Below are 24,842 nucleotides of genomic sequence, written 5' to 3'. Positions count from 1 at the left end.
CCATGCAAAATCGTGAAAACCTAAAAAGCCCTAAATGTGAACTTTGTCATTTTTTTGATTTTTCTCATCTATGAGCATTGATGTTTGAATATCCGCAAAAACATCCCAGGTGTAAACACCTTTCATTTAAAGTTGGTCAGGCGCACCGTGATGCTAGACAGTAGTTCCTTTCTTTAATTGCTACATTGATATAATTTGCGTCAAGTGTGAAGTCATGAGATGGGTTTCAAGTTAAGTTTTCGTAAGTTGTTCGAATATGCCCTCAGAATTTAAATTACTGATTAAAAATTAAATTTATGTATTTTTCCCACAAAAGTCATAATAGATTTTACAAACTAAATACTATCCGATCATTATCAACAATTATTGGCACTATTCTTGACCAAAACTATTACCTGGTGCATACATTGTTGTGTAGGGTATAACATAAAAATGGGTAAAAATTTCTTCATAAATATGACATATCGACACCTCCAAATAATAGTATGCTAAGTCTAAAAAGTGAGTTTTGCAGGAGAAGCTCTCAAAGTGTGGAAATTTTTTTGAACTTCAGTACTACGCTAAGTCTATATTTGTTTATAACTTCTGTTCGGATTGACCGATCATTACCAAAATTTGACAGAATTTAATTTAAAGGACGTTCGACACCTCCAAATAATAGTTTGCTAATTCTGAACAGTGAGTTTTGCAGGACAAGCTCTAAAAGTTTGGAAATTTCTTTGACCTTCAGTACTATGCTAAGTAAATATTTGTTTATAACTTCTGTTCGGATTGTCCGATTATTACCAAAATTTGACAGAATTTAAGTTAAAGGACGTTAAATATAAAAATGTAAAGAACTTGAAAACATGCTAAGTCGACTTAGCATACTATTGTTTGGAGGCGTCGATATAACGTAGATAATAATGCTCATGCTCAATATTTATTAAATATGTACCATTCGAATGCTTTACTTTCTTCATAAATAAAATAAATTCACGATAAGAGTGTTGACAAGTGGGTTCTCTTAAATTGCACTTCAGAGAAAGCCAAATAAGTCAAATGTACAATTTCTTAGTTTTATATGGTTTAATAAATAACGTATATGTATAACCATTTTTAACTATGTTATATGGTATGCTTATGTAGAATTGTAAAGTATGTATTTTAGCTAAACGAACAGAAATACAGAAATGTATATAGTTGTAATATTTTACGTTATTCCACGAATTTTGCAAGACACTATACCTACATTTGAACTGTCAAAGAAAATAAGTTTTTCTGTTCAATTTTAATTTATGGAATTTCAGTGAGTTTACTCTTCTAGCGAAATTCTTTTCATTGTCTGATTTGTCGATGACATTAAAAAGGATGTAAAAATATAAAACCAATATGTGTCGTTCCAATTTCTTGCTAAGCCATTTGCTTGACTCCAAGATTTGTTAAAGTGATGATACTCTCCTCACATAGCTATTTTGCCATATCTCCTTGTGGCATGTATGCCATCTGCCATCTTGTTCGAAATATTGGTTGTTTGTGAGAACTGTAATGGCTATAATCAGAAGGCAAGAATGTGCGTTGTATCTGTGTAAAGCAGTAGTTTTATATGTATTATTATAAATTTCCATTTTTGTAACGCAAACTGTCACGGTAACAAACTATTTGTTTTCCTGCGATTTTAAAGGGATCGACATTGAATAATTTTTTTCTTTGATATCTGCTGCAAGTGAATTAAATAAAAAATAAGTAAGAGTGGGCTATAAATATTTTTGCATCATTTATTATTGATACAATCATCATTCATGAAGAGTTGGACAAGTTTCGTGGTTTTGTTAACCAAAATTGTAAGAAAGCATGAACATGGATTTTTTACCATAACTTTGAAAAGCCATAAACGTGGATTTTTTTAACAATATTTTTGAGAGCCACAAAAGTGGATTTTTTTAAGAATATTTTTGAGAGCTATAAAAGTGGGTTTTTTAAGAATATTTCTGAAAGCCGTAAACGTGGATTTTTTAACCATCATTTTGAGAAGCCTTAAGCGTGGATTTTTATGCCCTCAGACTTTAGGCTAGAGAGGGTGTAGGTAGATTAAAAAAATACCACCACAGCAATATGGACATTGATGCCATTAAAGCATTCCAGAACACAATGAAATATTTTAAAGAACTCGATTTCAACCCAAAATGCCTTTGGGTACCACACAAATGTAATTGTTTTTAGCTATCCCGAGACAATGATTTTAATGACAAAATCCTTTGTAAAAAGAAATGATTGTCCAAAGTCCTGCAATACGATAACAATAAAGAAAATAACTTACAACTATCCTCAAAGTGAAAGTATTCCGGCTTATTGTTCTACATACAGACTTCTCTTTATATGACAGTGTAGACTCAGGTAGATGTAACCCCATCTGACGAAATTGTGTAAGTGCATAACATTTTGGCCAATACAACCATCGTACGTAATTATGGGTGTATACGGAGGAGTGCAACTTCCTGCAGTGTACAACAAATGCCATATCCTAAGCTACCAACATACACAGCCACAAACTAATTTCATTTAAAAATTAATTTCATCATTTATAAGTAATCCTAGTCCAGACTGCGAAGCGGTTTCAGCTTGTAGAATTCCGGTCCACACTAGCATCATTAAAACATTCCATGAAATTATGCGTTTCGATCTAAGAACGCCTAATTTCATGAATTTTCCTTAATGAAATTCACGCTAGTGTGGACCGGATCATACTGTGTTTCATACATCAACATTGTATTCCGTTATGAATTTTTCTATTCTTAACGGTTTTATGTCTTTCTCCGTTCTTTGATTTTCGTGATAAAATTCCAGTGATATGGCACATACATACCCAGCAAACCAAATGTCGGATGTCCGACACTTCTGAACAATTCCGGAAGCAAAATCATTTAGATTTCGTTCCGATTTCTATACGTCTTTTCTTAGGGGAATTCGATCATATTTCGTTCCGATTTCGGAGATAATGTCATATGTAAATTTCCTTTCGAATATACCAATGTCTTCCTTCCGATTTCGGTACGAGTTGGGAGTGAAATGTCGGAAACAAATTTCCCTTCTCATAACAACTACCTTTTGTATGTATCTAACAGCAAGGGTTTGGTTTCCCTTTAGTTTGTTTTCGAAAAACAAAATGGTTGGTTATAAATTTTGCATATACAATTTTTAAATATTTTAAATATAAATGCAACATATAATTGAAGCTAGTGCTGACAGACTCAACATATTCATACGTAAATTTTACATTGTTCTGCTGTAACTAAAAAATTATAACAAATCATTAGACTCCCTCTAAAGTTAAACAAGTAAAAACGGCGTTAAGTACGGCAGGGCCGAACTTGTTATACGCTCCACCACGTGTTGAAGTAAAATGGAACAATTTCCCTTCGTGTATGAAGAAGCCAAAATTCCAAATTTCAGCAATTTCGGTAAAAAATTTGGCTAATTTTCACAATAACCACATTCGGGAGGTACCGCTCTATGGAGGCTATATTAAGACATGGACCTGTACCGACAAATTTCTGGGGGAAAGTTTTATACCCCCAACGAAGACTAAGTACCTACTTTTAGCCATTTCGGTGGATTATTGTGGCCACAACCTTTAAAATACCGAAAATCGGGAGGTACCGTTCTATGGGGGCTATAAGAAGGCGTGAACCTATACCGACAAATTCCTGGGGGAAGTTCTATACCCCCAACGAAGACTAAGTACCTAATTTCCGCCATTTTAGTGTATTATTGTTGCCACAACCTTCAAATTACTGAAAATCGGGAGGTACCGTTCTATGGGGGCTATATGAAGGCGTGGACCTATACCAACAAATTTTTGGAGGAAAGTTTTATACCACCAATGAAGTCTAAGCACCAAATTTCAGCCATTTTGGTGGATTATTGTGGCCACAACCTTTAAAATACCGAAAATCGGGTGGTACCGTTCTATGGCGGCTATATGAAGGCGTGGACCTTAACCGCCATATTTCTGGGGGAAAGTTCTATACCCCCAAGGAAGACTAATAACTAAATTTCAGCCATTTTGGTGGATTATTGTGGCCACAACCTTCAAAATACCGAAAAGCAGGAGGTACCGTTCTATGGGGGCTATATAAAGGCGTGGTATCGACAAATTTGTGGGGGAAAGTTCTACACCCCCAACCAAGACTAAGTACCAAATTTCAGCCATTTCGGTGGCCACAACCTTCAAAATACCGAAAATCGTTAGGTACCGTTCTATGAGGGCTATGTGAAGGCGTGGACCTGTACCAACAATTTTCAGGTGGAAAGTTTTATACACCCAACGATGACTAAATTCCAAATTTCATTTTGGTGGGATAATGAAAATAGGGAGGTACCGTTCTTAGGGGGCTATATCAAAACGTAGATTGATATATCCCATTTTCAATACCAACCATCCTGGAAGTAATAAAAACTTCTGTACCAAATTTTGAAGCTCTATCTTAAAAATTGCGAGCTGTATTTTGTTTTCAACAGACTGACGGACAGACGGACATGGTTAGATCGACTTAGAATTGTATGCTGATCAATAATATATATACTTTATAGGATCTCCGACGAATATTTCCACGTGTTACAAACGGAATGACAAATTTAATCCATATAATGGACGGTAAAAAAATGTCATTGAAATGCACAGTAGATGCGCTCAACGACAAAAGTAAAAAAAATTCATGTCATTATTTTAAAAATTTAAAGATACAAATCGCTTTTAAACTTTCCAAATATTTCGAAACTCAACTTATTTTTTCATTTTTCGCGGTTCTTAATGAGAAAACAGCTTAAAAGCATGACTAATTTTGGAGAACAAAAATTATTTTAAAATGAAAAAAATGGTTGTATTATAATCGAGTTTCTGAAACAAGTGACTATTATTCAAGCCTTAACTTAAGTTGAGTTATTTAGTAAATCAGTTCTATATATTATCTAGAATTTTTTTTGTCTCACCTTCTCATGTAAGTGCCACTACTGTGCAATGCAGTTAAGATATTTTCATACTCTTACCCTTTGATAAGGTTAGAATGCTCCTCATCGTAATAAAGGTTTTAGACTCCATATACCTTTGGACGAAATCAGTTTCTGACAATTGGTAGTCGTTTCAGCCCTGTCCGACCATTTGTTTATCTGGCTGGTTTGAGTAACGGCGTAACCGATTTGATCAAAACTTTCCACATCGCAGTACTTCATAAAAAATCGATCCGGATGAAATATGGTGTTGTATTTCGTATGTTCTTTGTCTTAGTACTTTTACAAACAAAATGAAAGTGATAATTTTATTTGGTCCGGCCGTTTGATGAAATTATAAAAAATTTGGACTATAATAGTACGTTTATATATAACCGGATTTAAGAAACCCACTGGGTTTCAAATGCCAATTCCTTTGCCTATACGTCAAATAAATCCTCATTAAGAAGGTTAACTCTGCAAAAGGCGTTAATATACACATGGCCTAAGTAAGATTAACAAATTATATTGAAATCGATTAAATTTGGATATAGCTCACATATACTACACCTTGGCCCGATTTCAAGTATTTGATGCACCAATCTCGCTAGGTATGTCCAATTTTGACCAAATGTGTGTTGGAATTTGTTGGCATTAAGATAAATTGATCGTTAGTGATTTTTATTGCTTTGGATCTGAGGCATTTTTCTTTCTGTGTATAGGAAGGATCTGGTCTTTTTTCTTTATAGTGTGTTGGCTCAGATCCAAAGCAATAAAAATCACCAGATATTTTAACGATCAACTTATCTTAATGCCAACACTATGGAATAGGAGTCATAGGAATAGGAGTCTCATTTGCCGATGTACTTTTATTCCTGTTCTTTCATTTTCAATGGCTTCATTAAATATTTTCTTGGAATAGATGTTGAAAAGCAGAGGGGACAATATGCATCCCAGTCTCACTCTTCTTGATATTGTAATTTCGTCGATTGGTTCACCATTGCTCTCAATCCTAGCTTTTTGATTCCAATATAAGTTTTTTATACATCTTACTTCGTTCTCCCCAACTCCAATGTCCTTCAAAATATTGATTAATTTGTCGTGTTGGACAGTGTCAAATGCCTGTTCATAATCTATGAAGCAAAGGAAAACATCTTTCTGTAAATCTCTGCAACCCTCAACCATTAGCAGAATAGATAGCAAAGCTTCTGTCGTCCCCATGCCTTCTTTGAACCCAAACTGTGGGCACCCCATAGCTTTTTCACTTATACGGTATATTCTTGTATGTATGATTCGAAGAAATATTTTTAGTATGTGGCACATAAGGCTAATGAGTCTATACTCAATGCTTTTCCTTGCATTCGTCTTCTTCGGTATTGTAACAAAGGTAGACAATAACCAGTCATGAGGGTATTGACCATCATATACATGATTAAAGAGTTTTACTATTAATGGTATATTGCGTCCATCTATTAGCTTCAACACATCGGCAGGGATTTGATCAGGTCCTGTAGATTTTTTGTCCTTTAGCTTTATAATAGCTTATTTCACTTCAGATTCCGTTATTGTGTTTCTACCACTATTCATATTAATGTTTTCATTGTAGGATCGGGTTTCATCCGTAAATGATTCTTCAACGTATTTATTTCAATGGTTTTAATTTGTTCTACTCCAAAAATTGGGTGGTTGTGATTATCTATAGATTCCGGGCGCTTTAAATTTTTTTATGCAGATTGAAATCATGTTTACTTACAAGAGGTACAAATTTTCGACAATTCCTATTTAAGAGTGAATTTTTTTGGAAGCACGAGTTGCTGTTCGTATTTCTTTGTTGATTTCCCAGTATTTCTCGTAATCAACGTTTCTAAATTTACTGCGTTCTCCTCGTAGCTCTAAAATTTCATCAGTCATCCATTCTTCATTATTTTTTCTAGTGCAGTTTCCAAGAGTGTTTTCTGTTAATTTGCATATTGTGCCTTTCACATTATGCCAAAGAAATAATTACCAAATTAAAACTAGATAAGGATATAGTTCCCATATTAATTATTGCATATTCAAAATGTTATATCCTCTCATACAGTCTGCACTGCCCGACTTTGATCCTTTCCTTACTGGTTTCCACATTAATTATAGTTTTTTTACACAAATGTTCAATTTTAATATCTTAGTTTCTATATAAAAGTTTGTATGGGTATGTACATTAAAAACCTTTGAGTATTTTTATTCTTTGTTTAATAAATAGTTTTTGAAAAAATGTTTAAAATATTTAAAAAAAAAGTTTTTTAATATTTTTATTATTATTGTTTATTTGTTGGCGTCAGGACTTTTTAATAAATACAAAAACGCTCATAATTTTATGCAAAATATTAAAAAGACTTAAACGTTGAACTTTAACTTCGTCTGCAACTTGACATATCGATGCCATAATTCCTCAACTTCGTATCTTAAAAATTCAACTTTTCAGGAGAGACAAAAAACGATTTATATTTTGATGCATCGGTGGTTGGGTAAAAATGTAAAAGGTAATTATTAGAGAATTAAGTACATCTATGCATATTAGTGGGAATAATATGCTTATCTTTTTTAGTTTAAGCATGAAACGCATTTATTGAGATACGAGTTTGAGGCAGTAAATCAAATCTAATTTTTGGGAACCCATAATAGCAAAAGTGCATGTGATAGCGACAAACGCCGAGACAAGTATATCCTCTTTTTTGGTCTTCTATTACTATGCATTGTCAGAATATGGTTTTTTTTTTGTTCGTGGTACATCAACCATACACACAATCAGTGGCGTAGATAATAAATGTCATTATTCCACTTTTATCGCCCACTTACCACCATAAAGATTTCCTGCTTTAATGGTAACTATTGCATAGGTATTGTGAACCAGTCAGATGGTCTGCGGTTAAATCCCTGACCAGAACATCAAAATTTTCGGCGGTGGCAAATCCCCTCAATTTCCTCAGAATTTCAGCCATGAAAATATTCACTAAATAGTGGTGTCGTAAGACACGCCGTTCGGGCTCGGCGATAAGATGTGGGACCTCATTGAGCCAATATTAATTGACGTGCACTAGTTGATAGCAGATAAGTCCCCCTTGTCCCTTCGGGGATTTTGTGGAAACATATATATGTACTACACATTTATCCGTTCCCTCAATGCCATTTAGTTCTGAATTTAGTAGCTATCACCTCCTTACATAAACAAAATATCTCAACCGATATTAGCATAAAATTTTGGAGATTTTAACTTTATTCGTTCAAATAATACCAAATAGTACACTTTTAGTACTTGTCGTAAACTTATTGTTCGAATTCCCCAAAACCCTTTAATACAATTATCTTGAACTCCGTCAATGTTCCAATTTTCCGCTCAGAGTTCTAGTTCTACTCGTTCACCTAATACGAAGGGTATTTTTTTTTTTTTTTGCATTTTAGTACCTTTCTCTTACGTACACATGTACACTTCAACAGGAACCCCACTTAGAATTTTAAGATTCTAGATTTAGCCGTTTCGTGTCGACGTTGATTACCAGTAAGTAACATAAATGGTACAAATTTTAGTACATTTAAGTACTTTTCGTAACCCTTATACTACGAATTTTCAAAAACCCAGCCAAATCGACCACCTACGCCCCAAGCTAAACCCTCACCCAAAATTTTAAGATCCTAGCTTCCGCGGTTTCGCTTGGGCATTGATTGTCATTCAGACATAATTGCTCAGGTATTAAGGTACGAGTTTGAGACAGTAATGCAAATAGGAGTGAATGACATACAAGAATATATTTTATTAATATTTAGAGAACAGCGACAACTTATTAAGATAATCAGTGGTTGCAATAATAAAAGACAAAAATAGCTATCGTTTGATATAAAGAAGTAAAAATCGCATTTTTGTAAGATACGAGATTGAGGAAGTAAGTCGTCGATATGTATATTCTCAGCAAAGCAAATGTCGGATGTCCGACACATCAGAAAAATTTCAAGGACAAAAACGTTAAGATTTCATTTCGATTTCTATATGAGTTTTCGTAGGGGAATTAGTAGAGATTTCGTTCCGAATTCGGAGCAAATTTCCGAAGTAAATTTCCCTTCGCACAACAACCATCACCGCCACTGCCGGGATACCATCACTTTAGCTTTGTTGCTTTAATTTTTTAATGGTACAAGTGGTAAAAGAGAAAAAAAACTGTCAAAATTGCTCTCTCATGGCCAGTTTTACCATAGACCAGAGCTGAGCAAAATCGAGAGAGAGGCAAATTTAAGAGAGAATTAATATTTAATTTTTCTTGATGTTTCATTACTTATTTCAACATTTTTTAAACATTAATGTTGTCTAAAATCGTCCACATGCAACTTATTAAAAAAATATAAATAAAAAATTGCATAAACTTTTAATTGTTTATGGTTCACAAAAAACTAAGAGTACGTTTTCACAATTTGCCTGTGTGCTAGCACACAGACGTGCTCACCCTTACCATAGACTGATAAATGTATAGACTGCAAATGTTTCTCAGTTCTTATCATCGAAAATTTTTGAAACAGTCGATGTCGCGGACATTTGTTTACGGTTTGAGTTAAAGCTACACTCTTCTCTCAAACCAAAATTCACAAAAATATAAATATTTATGAAGTTATTATATTGCACGATCAAGTCGAAACAATTACAAAGACAGCAGTCACATTGTAGAAAAACGAATAAATTATTTTCGAAGTCGAGTAATTTCACTGGCCCAAGTTAGCTGTGAGTCAGATGACTAGCCCCAACATCGCTTTGTGCGACATCTGTTAGGAACAGAAAATGAAAGATTTTGTTGTCTATACATTTATTAGTCTATGGTTTTACCAGGAAATTAAAGGAAAGGAAAATGGTAGATCAAAAAGAAACATAAAAATGCCAACAAATCATTTCTACCATTTTTTAATAATTGCTTCCAGTTTTGGGGTTACGGAACGCCTTGCAGGTTAAAAATGGTAAGAAATGGTAAATATGGTAACCTTGGTCAAGTAAAGGAATAAAACTTTTGTGTATAACAACAAGGGGTTGGTTTCATTTTAGTTTGTTGCCGAATAACATAGTGGTGGTAATAAAAATCGCATATACAATTTTTAAACCTTTGTTGTGGCTACACAGTACAACAAAATCGAACTTTTTTTAAAATTACAAGAAACCCCGCCCAGATTATGAAAGAGGACCGAAATCAAGAAGACACGTGTATCGGCGTTTTAAAAGTTTACGTCGGGAAGTAACCTAAATAGGCGTGGCAAGTTCCGCCCATTTCTACAGGTTTTGAAATATGCGACATCAGATTCCTTGGAATCCTTGCATTTTAGGTATAAAGTGTCTATGGCAATATTACTGACAACAATGCGGGCTATCTTTCTATGAAAAAAAAATAAAATTAAGTGGTTCGCATCACTAAAGAGGTCTTTTTGGTCCCTTTTTTTAAAAACGTTTAAAAACTCCTTTAAAGTGTGCTCGTATCAGATCAAAATATTCTACAAAATTATTTGTCATAAAATTTTTCTATAGGTCCCCGAATACACCAAAAATCTAAATCGTACCTAAACGCCAGGAATCTGCCAAAAGAAAAATCACGTTTTAGGGTTAATGTTGTACTTTATCTGAGTTTATTAAGTTTTGTCTCACAAAACTTCATTCGAGATAGAAGACGTCAAAGACAAAAATAATATCCATCAAATTTCAATATAAGTCGCCGAATAAATGGAATATGTATTTTCAATATATATCAAGAAAATATATACAAGTTGTTGGCAAACTTGTATATATTTTCTTGATATATATTATTCCATACTAAGTCAAAATCTCCTAAAATACTTCACTTTTTGGGGATTGTGTCAAAAGAAGAAATGTTTCAAATCAAATTTCGTTATGAGTCCCGGAACAAAAGAAATGTGTAGCTATAGTATTTAACAACATCATTTTCTTAACAAAGTGTTTTACTTAGATATATAGTTTGTTCTGGCACTTATAGTGAAATTTTCTGTAGAATATTTCTTTTTTTATCGGCTTTCGTCTAAAACTAAATTTCATGTTACTTTCATGCATCAACCCGAAAAAAGAACAAAACTAATTTATTCAAAAAATATTTGGGTGTTTTGTTGGCAAACTTGATGTATATATTTTCTTGATATATATTGTAAATACATATTTTATTTATTCGGCGACTTATATTGAAATTTGATGGAGAATATTTTTGTCTTTGATGTCTTCTATCTAGAATGAAGTTTTGTGGGACAAAACTTAATAAACTCAGATAAAGTACAACATTAACCCTAAAACGTGATTTTCCTTTTGGCAGATTCCTGGCGTTTAGGTACGATTTAGAGTTTTGGTGTATTCGGTGACCTATAGTAAAATTTTATGACAAATAATTTTGTAGAATATTTTGATCTGATACGAGCACACTTTAAAGGAGTTTTTAGACGTTTTTTAAATAGGGACCAAAAAGACCCCTTTAGTGACTCGCATGAGAGTTAATTTTTTTTCATAGAAAGACAGCCCGCATTGTTGTCGGTCCTTTTTCATAATCTGGCCGAATTATCTTGTAATTATTTTTTGTGTTGTAAATAATTATTGTTGACCTGTTGGTGTCCTTATTTTTGGTGGTTTTATTTTGGCTTTTGGTCAAATGAAAACAAAGATGTTCGTGGTGTTTCTTTTTTATTTATCTGATATTTCGGCTGTCATCGACAGTCATCTTCAGGGATATTCTACAAAAATATAAACTATTATAAAAAGATAACGACAATAATAACACAGAAAATTACATTTGTATGAGAATAGCAACAGTGTTGTTATACCGTCTATGCTGAACTAAAGTTGTTTGAGTCTATTATGCTTACACACTAAATTCCTGTAAATATGTGCACAGTGGTCTGTGTCAGTTTTTTTCTTTGGTCATTTGGTACATTAATTATATGTAACATTTCTAAAGTAAAGAGTCGTTTATAACTATTTTCTTTTGTCAATATATCTACGTCTTTAAAGTTCGGTTTATGCCCTGTCAATGTGCAATGTGCTGCTGGCGCCGGCTTTTGTTCTAAATGTTTGTCAGTTTTTTGATCCGACTTATGTCCGGAAAGTCTAGTTTTTAACTTAGTTTTCGTCGTACCAACATATACATACCTTCTGGCACACGTTGGATTCGTCCCCAATAAATTTTATCTTATAAACTACATTGCACTTGCCTTCTTTTTTAAGCTTTGACATAGTTTTACTAAATAGATTATTTACCGTATTATTCGATTTCTGAGCTAATTGGTATTTGTCCTTGTTATAAATATTTGACTTCGGATAGTCCAGGAATCGTTCGGATAGTCCAGGAATGTATGTTATGCGCTTATTTAATTTTTCGTTTTCTGTTTCTTGCTGAATTACAAAACTGACACAGACCACTGTGCACATATTTACAGGAATTTAGTGTGTAAGCATAATAGACTCAAAAAACTTTAGTTCAGCATAGACGGTATAACAACACTGTTGCTCTTCTCATAAAAATGTAATTTTCTGTGTTATAATTGTCGTTATCTTTTTATAATAGTTTATATTTTTGTAGAATATCCCTGAAGATGACTGTCGATGACAGCCGAAATATCGGATAAATAAAATAGAAACAAAACGAACATCTTTGTTTTCATTTGACCAAAAGCCAAAATAAAACCACCAAAAATTTTTAAACATTTTAAATATAGATGCAACAAAGATTGATTAAAGCCATTGCTAATAGACTTAACGTACTCGTCTACAAAGTTTACATTGTTCTACTATAACTACAAAATGATAACAACAGTGAAAATTATTAGAAACCTTTGAACTTACAATCTTTGAATAAAAAAACATAACAAAGAAAAATTGGTCAAGAAGAAGTCGGCTTTGTCGACGGAGATATACCCTCAACTATGTGAATTGAAACTTTCATCTACTGACAGATCGAATGTATTTAGGGTCTTTTCAGAATTTTGAACATTTAAACTTACAGGAAAAAATGTGGATTAGGATTAAAGTTCAAAAGTGGTGCGGAGGAGGTACTTGAAAGAATGGACCGACATAGTCCATTATGAAAGTGGATTTTATTTTGGGAGTCATATATTTTCGATAGATATCGCACCCACTAGTCATTTCAGACAACAGACCCTAAACTGCACTTAAACAAAAATGTTGAACTGTTGCAGGGAATGCAGCTTAAGTAGAGGACCAATATGGGCCATTTTAGGAAGTTAAACTTAATTTGGACAAAATATTAGAAGATCCAAAGTTTGGACCAAATTTTAAATTTTGGGGGGAAGTACTGGAAGTTGTGGACCGGTATTCCTCATCTTCGAACTGAAACTAAGTTTGGACATTGGACATTACGAAAGCCAAATGATGGATCGAATCGGCAGATCCGTTCGAGAGTTATCTTGCGCTCCAACAACTACACACGGTGTCATTGGGTTTTTATACCCTCAGCATTTATGCTAACGAGGGTATTTACACTTTCATACGGGCAAAATGTGCCTCACCGAAATAATGGTTTTAGACCCCAAGTATGTTTGGACGAAATGTGTTTCAGACAATTTGGAGTCGATTAAGCAATGTCCATCCGTCTGTCTGTCTGTCTGGCTGGTGCGCATGATAACTCTCGAACGGATAAACCGATTCAGTTCAAAATTTGGCTTTCGTAATATTTTGCCCAAACTTAGTTTATGTTCGAAGATGGGCTATATTGTTCCACTGCTTCCGGTACCTCCCCCACAAAAGTTCGAAAATGTTAGGAAAATTTGTGCGCACGATAACTCTTGAAGGGAGTAACCGATTTGGTCCATACTTTGCCCATCGTAAAATGTGTACCAGACTTAGATAATGTTTCAATATAGACTCAATCGACCCACTCCTTCGGGTACCTCCCACACAAAATTTCGGAAAAGTTCAGTTCGAATCACTCTGATTTTTGTTTTAGCAACTTGTATTTACTGCCCTCCATACGGCCGTACAAATTTCATTAGGGACAAGTCCATACTTCCTGAGAAAATAGCCTGAAAGTTGCAAAAACCCCCTATGACACCGTGTGAGGTGGTTGGAGCGCAAGATAACTCTAGAACGGATCTGCCGATTCGGTCCAAAATTTGGCTTTAGTAATATTATGTCCAAACATTTAAGTTTGAAGATAAGCCATATCTGTTCACTTCTTCAGGTACCTTCCCCACAAAAGTTCAAAAATGTTCGGAAAAATTGTTCGTACGGTAAGTCTTGAAGGGAGTGGCCGAATTGGTCCATACTTTACACATCCTAATATATCTACTAGATATAGATTAGGCTCAAATATGGACTATATTTGTCCAATCCATCCGGTACCTCCCACACAACATTTCGGATAAGTTCACTTTAAGACCTGCTATCGAATCACTTTGATTTTTGTTGAATCAACTTTCGCTTCCTCAGTTACGATGGTGAACGTTGTTTTCAGAAGAAGTCCATACTTCTTGAGCAAACATCCCGAAGGGTGTAAAAACCCCCTATGGCACCATATGTAGTGGTTGAAGATCCACTTCCATAATGGTCAATGTACAGCCATTCCTTTTAGTATCTCCTCCGCAAAACTTTTGATATCTAATACAAATGAACATTTTTATCGGTTCAAATTCCCAAAATTTTTAAAAACCCCTAAATACATACGTTTTTTGGGAAAAATTGTTTAAATATATACAGGCTGAGGGTATATCTCTGTCGGCAAAGCCGACTGATACTTTTTTACTTGTTTTTACAACTTTCAGGCTATTTTGTTAGGAAGTATAGGCTTGCCCCTGATGAATCTTCTACCGTCGTATGGGGTGCAGTAAATACAAGTTTGTCCAACAAAAATCAAAGCGATTCGAGTGCTGGTCCTAAACTGAAATTTTTCGAAATTTTGTGTGGGAGGTACCCGAAGGAGTTGACCGATTGAATCAATATTCGAACCTTATCTAAGTCTGGTAGAAATTCCAGGATGTGCAAAACATGGAATAAATCGGTTATTCCATTCAAGAGTTATCGTGCGCACAAGTTTTCCGAACAGTTTCGAACTATTGTGGGGGACGTACCCGAAGGAGTGTACCGATATGGCCCATCTTCGAGCTCAAACTAAGTTTAGGCATAGTATTACGATACCCAACATTTGGTTCGAATCGTATGATTCGTTCGAGAGTTATCGTGCGCACCAACCAGACAGACAGACGGACGGACATTGCTTAATCGACTCCAAATTGTTCGAAACGGATTTCGTCCAAACATACTTAGGGTCAAAAGCCATTATTTCTATGAGGCACATTTTGCCCATATGAAAGTGTAAATACCATCGTTAGCATAAATGCTGAGGGTATAAAAAATGCGCCAGAGGAAGATTTTTCTTTCCATATTCATACAACATTATTCCGAAATCCTTCAATAATCTGTACGAAAATTCGGAAGGTACATCCGATTTTCACACGACATTATCCCGAAATCGTTCAGAAATCTGTACGAAGATCCAGAAGAAAAAATGTCCCTTCCGAATTTCCCAAGGATTTTCTTCCAATTTCTCTTGCGAAATCGGACCGAAATCAATCCGATTTCGCATCTACATTTCGTTCCGAAATTATGTCAACCACTTCATACAACTTTCGTTAGGACATCGTTATGATTCCATATCCGACATCGAAAGTAGTCACCGATTTTTGTACCGATTTCGTTGCGATGTCGGTACGATTGGTTTGCTGGGTTGATAAAAACATGTGGTTGAAATCATGCTAACACTTTGCGTGTGTATCATTTGAAGAAAATTATTTTTGCAAAACATTTATTGTGAAATGAGTTTTACCCAAGAGGTAGTGTGTACCAAAACTATTATCCTCCCATTCTATAAATCTGTTCCACAATTTAATGAAATTCCTTGCATTGTGAAAATTATCATTGAAATTCCGTGCAAATTAGTTTTTATATCCAATTTCTATGGAAATAATTATTATATAAGAATGTTTTTTTTTTCAGTTTATAGAAACCATATGAAAGCCTTTAAAACTGGCGAAAGAAATGTCGACAACACTCTGCTCCTTTTTGAAGTCATATACACACCATTTGTGAGGGCTTCCTGGAAATAAGCACGTGAAGGTGGTGAAACAACAAAACGGTCACGATTCCCTGGGAAATAAAAACCGTATGATTCGCGCACTAACATCGACAACAACTAGAAAAAGAAGAAGAAATAAAAGGATACTTAAAGGCTACAAATAAAAAAAATGGATGAATATCCAACAATAAAGTTGAAAGACACTGATATATTAGATGAGCAGGAATACGGTAAGTTAAAAACATGCGTATAGATATGTACATTAAGGTATAACCAAAAAAATGCCACACCAGTACCACCATATATTTAATATTGTCCTGATAACTAAAGCATGTTTTTAAGTCGATTCGGCCAAATGCAATTTTTTTAAAAAATTTTTGATAATTTTTATTAACAAAATGTTCATACCCTCCACCATAATATGGAGGGTATATTAAGTTTGTTATTTCGTTTGTAACTCATCAAAATAATCATTTGCGACCCTACAAAGTATATATATTCTTGATCAGCGTAAAATTCTAAGTCAAATTAGCCCTGTTCGTCCGTCCGTCTGTTGTATATTTTGACGTTTTTAGCCACATTTTCAGACTGAATTAGCTATAATTTGACTTTTAGGGTTTACAGTGAGCAGGAAACTTCTCCACCAAAAATTATGGATATAGGTCAACGTTTTCTTATAGCCCCCATATAGCGGTACCGCCAGATTTCCGGTATTTTGATGTTTTTAGGTATATGATCTGGTCGAATTAGCTATACTTTGGCATTTAGGGTTTTTAGCCATCAAGAAATTTCTCCACCATAAGTTATGGTCATAGGTCCACGGTTTGGTACAGCCCGATTTCACCTATTTTGACGATTTAGCTACATTTTCAGACCGAATTAGCTATAATTTGACATTTAGGGTTTCCAAAGACCAAGAAACTTCATCACCATAAATTATGGGCATAGGTCCACGTTTTCTTATAGACCCCATATAGCGGTACCGTCCGATTTCCGGTATTTTGAAGTTTTTGGCTACGTATTCCGGCCGAATTGGATATAATTTGGCAATTAGCCAAGGCCAAGTGTCTTGTACAGCTAAAATTTTGTGCATAGGTACTTTCGCAACAAAAAGAAAATTTGTAATTGCGTATTAGATCAGAGCATTTAATGGTGGAGGGTATAAAAAGCCGGCCGAACTTAAAGCTTTTTAACTTATTGATTTTAGTTTTTTGAACAAGCATTTAGCGTTTTGACTTTTTTACAACTTCGTGGGTTGTACAACCTCCACTCGTGGACTATGCCAAATTTAATTTGTTTACATTTCTATTAAACAAAATATCAGTCGGCTTTGCCGACAGAGAAATACTCTCAGCCTGTGTGGATTGAAACAAATTTTTCCCAAAAAAACTTATGTATTTAGGGGGTTTTTCAACATTTTGGCCGTAGGCACCGACAAAAGTACGGATAGGAATAAAGCTCAAAAATTTGCGGGGATATCGATAGATACGGCTTTTTTTATCACACTAGTCTTCGAAAAACATAATATAGCTATATTCGGTAATATATATATTCGGTTCGAGCCATCCAGCCACTACATATGGTGCCATATGGGTTTTTTTACAACTTTCGGGCTGTTTTCTCAAGAAGTATGGACCTGCCCCTGAAACAACTTTTACTGTCGTAATTGAGGCAGCGAATGCAAGTTGCTTCAACAAAAATCAAAGTGATACAAAAGCAGGTCTTAAAGTAAATTTATCCAAAATTTTGTGTGGGAGGTACCCGAAGGAGTGGACAAATATAGTCCATATTCGAACCTGATCTATATCTGGTAGATATTTTAGGATGGTATGCACCAAATCGGTCGCTCCCATCAAGAGTTATCGTGTGCACAATTTTTCCGAACATTTCCGAACTTTTTTGGGGGGGGTACCGGAAGGAGTGGACCGATATTACCCATCTTCGAACTTAAACTAAGTTTGTACAAAATATTGCGAAAGCCAAGTTTTGGACTAAATCGGTTCATCCGTTCAAGAGTTATCGTGCGCACCAGCCAGCCAGACAGGCAGACAGACGGACGGACATTGCTAAATCGACTCCAAATTGTCTGAAAAAAATTTCGTCCAAACATACTTGGGGTCTAAAACCAGTATTTCGATGAGGCACATTTTGCCCATATAAAAGTGTATATACCCTCGTTACCATAAATGCTGAGGGTATAATAAAAAGCAAGTAAAAAAGTATCAGTCGGCTTTGCCTTTGCATAGCCTGTGCAAATTGAAACACTTTTTTCACAAAAAAAACGTATGTATGTAGGGGGTTTCAAAATTTTGTTCGTATGAACCGACAAAAATGTTGATTAGGATTAGAGTTCAAAAATTTTGCGGAAAAGGTACTTAAAGGAATGGACCGACATAGACCATGGGGGTGCCATAGGGGGTTTTTACACCCTTCGGTCAAGAAGTATGGGCTTGTCCCTGAAACAACTTTTACCATCGTAATTGAGGCAGCGAATGTAAGTTGCTTCAACGAAAATCAAAGTGATTCAACAGCAGGTCTTAAAGTGAACTCATCCAAAATTTTGTGTGGGAGTACGGTACGGGATGGAGTGGACAAATATAGTCCATATTCGAACCTGATCTAATCTGGTAGATATTATGAGAATGTGTAAAGTATGGACAAAATCGGTCACTCCCATCAAGAGTTATCGTGCGCACAATTTTTCCGAATATTTTTGAACTTTTGTGGGGTAGGTACTTGAAGGAGTGGACCGATATGGCTTATCTACGAACTTAAAGTAAGTTTGGAAACAATATTACGAAGGCCAAATTTTGCCGGAATCGGCATTTCCGTTCGAGAATTATCTTGCGCTTCCACCCATAAACATGGTGTCATAGGGTTTGTTTTTCAACTTTCAGGCTATTTTTTCAGGAAGTATGGATTTGCCCCTGAGGAAACTTGTACCTTCGTATAGGGGACAGTGAATACAAGATGTTACAACAAAAACCAAGGCGAATCGAGAGCAGGTCCTAAACTGAACTTTTCCGAAATTTTGTGTGGGAGGTACTCGAAGCAGTTTACCGATTGAGTCCATATTGGAATCTCATCTAAGTCTGGTAGAAAATTCATAATGTGCAAAGTATGGACCAAATCGGTTACTCCCCTCAAGAGTTATCGTACGCACAAATTTTCCGAACATTTTCGAACTTTTGTGGGGGAGGTACCGGAAGGAGTGGACCGATATAATCCATATTTGAACTTAAACTAAGTTTGGGCAAAATATTAAGAAAGCCAAATTTTGGACCGAATCGGCAGATCCGTTCGAGAGTTATCTTGCGCTCCAACCACTACACACGGTGTCATAGGGTTTTTTGTAACTTTCAGGCTATTTTCTCAGGAAGTATGGACTTGCCTCTATTGAAACTTACAGCGTCGTATAGAGGACAGCGAATACAACTTGCGTAAACAAAAATCAAAGCGATTCGAGCAGGTCCTAAAGTGAACTTTTCCGAAATTTTGTGTGGGAGGTACCCGAAGCAGTGGACCGATTGAGTCCATATTGGAACCTCATCTTAGTTTGGTAGAAATTACACGATGTGCAAAGTATGGACCAAATCGGTTATTCCCTACAAGAGTTATCGTGCGAACAAATTTTGTGACAATTTTTGAATATTTGTGGGGGAGGTACCTGAAGGAGTGGAACTATATGGCCCATCTTCGAACTTAAACCGAATCTGGACAAAATATTTCGATACCCAAAATTTGAACAGAATCGATTCATCCGTTCGAGAGTTATCGTGCGCACCAGCCTGCCAGACAGACAGACGGACGGACATTGCTAGATCTACTCAAAATTGTCTGAAACGGATATCGTACAAACATACTTGGGGTCTAAAACCATTATTTCGATGAGGCACATTTTTGGTCGTATCAAAGTGTAAATACCCTCTTTAGCCTAAAGGCTGAGGGTATAATAAATTGTGGGCTCTCAAGGATTTGTGGTTCATAGGCAAAGAAAAAATCCTCGCATAAAATCTTTTCGTGTTTATGAAATTAGATGCTGCAACCAAAAGTTACGAAAGTTTTCATTATCGTATATATAAAAGAAAATGTGTGTATGTTTACATAGCAAAATTTGAAGGAAGGGGTTCCATGCGATGACGTGATTTCATGGCATCTTTTGCATTGTTTCAAACGAAGTCGTTATTTTAGCACGCCCAATTTTTTAAATATGTTATATTTCCAAAACTACTGAACCGATTTTCCTGAAAATTTCAAAGAATGTACATATATTTTGTTGAATTTCGGATGGGGCGGGGTATCTTCCCTATGCCCTATTTTTAAAAAAAAACTTTTTCAGCACGTCCACTCTTTTAAATATGTTACATCTCTGAAACTACTGAATCGATTTTCCTGAAAATTTCAGATAATGTACAGGGTTAATCCCTGCTGAAAATAGGACATATATTTTTTTTCGGAGGGAGCGGGGCACCTCCCCTAGGTCCCATTTTTTAAAAAACGTTATTTTTGCAAATCTTGCTAACGTATCGGTTTGAAAATGAATTTGCAATGGTGGTAGTGTCTCCCACCCAAGGTCCTTATTTGGGATATAAGGGCCCGACCATGCCTTTTTTAAATATGTTGTATCTCCAATACTTCTGAACCGATTTTCATGTAATTTTCAGATTATGTACAGGGATGTCCCCTGGTGAAAACAAGATATATATTTTGTTGAATTTCGATTTGCTTTTGAAAATTAATCCGAAAGACCCGACCACGCCAACTTTTCTAAATATGTTATATCTCCAAAACTTCTGAACCGATTTCCATGCCATGTCCCCGACCCTGGGTACATATTTTAGCCATAAGACCCGACCACTCCGACTTTCTTAAATCAATGGAAATAGAAGATGTTATGCACAAACAAGCTTTGGTTTTATTGGAAAGCAAGTGTTTAGAATAGAAGCCAATATATCCGTAGCTATAGCTTTATCAGGTATATAAGACACATTATAAGAAGGTGGAAGGGCGACACAGTCGTCCCTTAAGTTGCCACTGGACATTCATTTGAAGGGCTCACATGCAATTGTTAATTAGAAGAATAATAATTCCCTAGACGCTTTAGATCGATTCTTGAAAGATTTAAGAAACAATTCAAGTTTAGATTTTAGCAAACACTTCCAGTTACACTATTTCAGCAGATGAAATAAATCCATGCCTCAAGTCATCAGTTCATTAGCGGTATGTTAAAATTGCATATCGACACCAACATTTCTGAAAATTTTTTTATTTATAGGCACTTGCACATCCCGACTAATTAGCTAAGCAAGAAAAATATAATTAACTTAAGAAAAGGTAACATGAAACTGTTTCAAGGGCCAGCAACGCGGACCGGGTCAGCTAGTCTTATATAAATAAATAAATAAATAAATAAATAAATAAATAAATAAATAAATAAATAAATAAATAAATAAATAAATAAATAAATAAATAAATAAATAAATAAATAAATAAATAAATAAATAAATAAATAAATAAATAAATAAATAAATAAATAAATAAATAAATAAATAAATAAATAAATAAATAAATAAATAAGTAAATAAATAAATAAATAATTTTTTTTTTTTATTTCTCTCTGTCCCTTGGGACTTCTTTATTGATAAAAATATTTGACATTATATTGTCCTACGAAGCCAAATTGGCTTGTCTGTAGGATATAAAGTTTAAATATTCAACAATTATTATATTACAAAAACTAGGCTGCAGACTTCAGATATAGCCTCTTTGTTAAATTTTTTACATTTTATATTCACTTACATATTTAAAAAATAATTTTTCATATGTTTAATTTTAGTGAGTTTGTTTCTTATATCTAAGATCTCTTTTGGAAATTCGTTGAGAATAGTTGGCAGGGCGACATCTAGAGAAAACTTTCCATATTCATTCTTAAAGCTTGGTATGTTGTAACGACCTTCTGTTCTTCTTCTAGTGTTTTGTTGGTGATTTATTTTTTTGGCAAGATTTGGATCTCCTGAGAATTCACATGCTATTGTTATGGCATATAGTTCCTTTATTTTTAGTAGATTTTGGTTTTTGTACATCGCTTTTTTACTATCTTGTGTCCCTCGTTCGTGAGATAAGTTGTTGGATGCATGATTATATTTTGTGAACAATGACTTCACAATACGGTCTTGCGTGTCCTGTAGATATCTACAGCATCGTGCGTTTCCCCACGCTGAAATGCCGTGTCTTAACTGCGATTCCACTAGTGAATAGTAAACCTGTTTTAGGACGTAGTATGAAGCACAGTTACTAAGATGGTAGAGGGCAAAAGACGTTTTTCTTAATTTTTTCTGTATATTTTGAATGTGTGTTTTCCACTTGAAGTTTTGATCGAGATGAACTCCTAAATATTTGTAATTTTCGACCAGTTCTAATTGGGTAGTGCACTTTTCCTCTCGTTCATCTTCAGTTTCTCGGATTTGTGCGTGTAGGCAGTCATTATTATGGAAAACAATGTGAATGTTGGTTTTTGGTACACTTCTAGGCCAGATGTGCATTACTTTCGTTTTATTTGGATTGATTACAAGACCATTGTCGTGACACCATTTCGTTATGATATTGAATTCATTTTGCATTATGTGTGTTGCTTCGTCGATTTCTTTGTGTGAAACTATTATGGCCGTATCATCGGCGTATGTAAAGGACGTGCTTTGTTGTAGGTGTTGCGTCATTTCATTGGTGTATATTAAGTACAAAATTGGACCTAGTTTTGATCCTTGTGGGACTCCGTAAGATGTAGCTAATTTGATGCTGTTAGTATTTCCAATTTTGACGTTAAATTTTCTCGATGAGAGATACTCTTGGAACCATCTTAAGCAATGACCTCTTATTCCGATGTTCTCTAATACATACATTATTTTTTCGTGCGAGAGTGTATCAAAGGCTTTGCTGAAATCAATAAAGAGCACAATGCAATTGTTTTGTTGGCTGAGTTTTTTATTGATATGATTGCTGAAGTGCCCAAGAAGTTGGTTAATATTTTTACCCTTCTGGAAACCATATTGATTTTTGTTTATTATTTTATATTTTGTTAGAAAACCGTTTAGTCTTCGTACAATTATCTCTTCTAAAACCTTTTCCAGTATTGGTAGTATAGATATAGGTCTATAGTTATCATAGCTTGATTTATTACCTCCTTTATATATGGGTCTGATTATAGATTCTTTTAATATGTGTGGTATCACCGGTTCTCGTATACTACCATTTATAAGGGTTGTGATTATTGGTGTAAGCGCAGTAGCGTTATTTTTGAGATCAATAGCTCTTATATTGTCCATCCCTGCGCTTTTACTCGTGTTTAATGTACTTAGTATCGTATATATTTCAGATTCAGTTGCATATTCCATAAACATTGAGTTTGACAAGCTTCTGTCAACTCTGGACCTCAACGTAACGATATTGCAGGAATGAACTATTTTTAAGACATTTTGGTTGAATTTTGTAGCGAAATTGTCGGCAATTTCCTTTATGCTTTCACCGGCGAAGTTGAGTTTAATATGATCATCAATATTATTTGACCTTTTTCCGATAACTTCGTTTATTATTTTCCACGTTTCACGGGGATTATTCTTATTCTTGACGAACTGATTGTGTAGGTGGTTATTTTTAGCATTGAAAATTTCTTTATTTAGTTTATTATTAAAGTTTTTATATATAAATTCGTTTGTTATGTTATTTTTGTTTTGGCAATATTTTTTATATATCATGTCTCTTATGTTGCACGATTTCAATAATGATTCAGTTAACCATGGGTGAGGATTGCGTTTTTTAAATTTTGTGTTTTCTTTTTTAGAGCTCTCGTATATTTTGTCGAACGCACTATGTATATTGTTAAAAAGATCGGTTGTGTTATGGGATCTGTTAACAATATCATCCCAATTTATGTTTTTTATTTGGTTATTCACTTTATTGATATTGATTGCGTGTTTTGTGGATTGAATATTTTGGTTTGTTTTACATCTTGATTGTTCTATGGATCCAAATAACGCATGGTGATCCGATATTGGCGTGGTTACTATTGCAGAGTAGACTTCTTTCAAGTGTTTATCCCATCTGATACATAAATGGTCAATACAAGTTTTTGTCAACCTGTTACCATCTTCTCTAGTTGGTTTGGATATCATACATTTTAATCCATTTGAAGAAAGGATGTTCAAGTAGTTTGATGTTTTGGGGTTTTCCTTTATGATATCAATGTTTATATCACCTATGAGGATTAGTTTGCTATTTTTGTTAATGGTACCCAAGTTGTGATCTAATTCATTCAAGAAATGTGATATACTTTGGTTTGGCGGGCGATATATTGCAAAAACTATTGCACTTGTATCTCCTGAAATTGATAATTCAAGTCCTATGGTTTCTGCTGAGTTCATTATTATATTTATGTTTTTGAATTGCATTGTTTCTTTGACGAATATAGCGATTCCACCTCCTTTTCCTTCTCTGTTTACAAAAATAGAGTTAAATCCATTAATCGAGTAAAAAGAATTCTCCTCATCAGTTATGTTCGTTTCGCAAAGAACTATTAAATGTACTTTTTCTATTATCTTTGAGGTATTCGCAATGAATGTTAAAAAGTTCTTTCTCATTGATCTGATATTTAAGTGTATAATATTTAAATAGTAATTCATATAATTTTCATTAATTTCATTGAAATTACTAACTACTTCTTCAGTATAATTCATTTTTCACGATTTCTTTTATAATAAAAACGTAAAAGTTGTTAACGATATATTATTT

General features: G+C 34.5%; 1 protein-coding gene across 6 annotated transcripts in view; it reads left to right on the top strand.

Moving 5' to 3' along the window:
- The window catches only part of Lkr (Leucokinin receptor), a 229,211-nt gene that overhangs the window by 149,898 nt on the left and 54,471 nt on the right, over positions 1-24,842 (top strand). For all 6 annotated transcript variants that reach the window (XM_073987768.1, XM_073987762.1, XM_073987767.1 and 3 more), the window contains one exon: positions 15,980-16,288. In XM_073987768.1, the coding sequence (XP_073843869.1) occupies positions 16,274-16,288 (15 nt within the window). In that variant the 5' untranslated portion in view covers positions 15,980-16,273. The remainder of the gene's footprint in view (positions 1-15,979; positions 16,289-24,842) is intronic.

This window comes from Musca autumnalis, unplaced genomic scaffold (assembly GCF_047663935.1).
Source record: "Musca autumnalis isolate F117 unplaced genomic scaffold, ASM4766393v1 scaffold_4, whole genome shotgun sequence".
Taxonomy (NCBI): Eukaryota; Metazoa; Arthropoda; class Insecta; order Diptera; family Muscidae; genus Musca; species Musca autumnalis.
The sequence above is the reverse complement of the archived record's forward strand: the minus strand, read 5'-3'. Positions and strand labels throughout refer to the sequence as shown.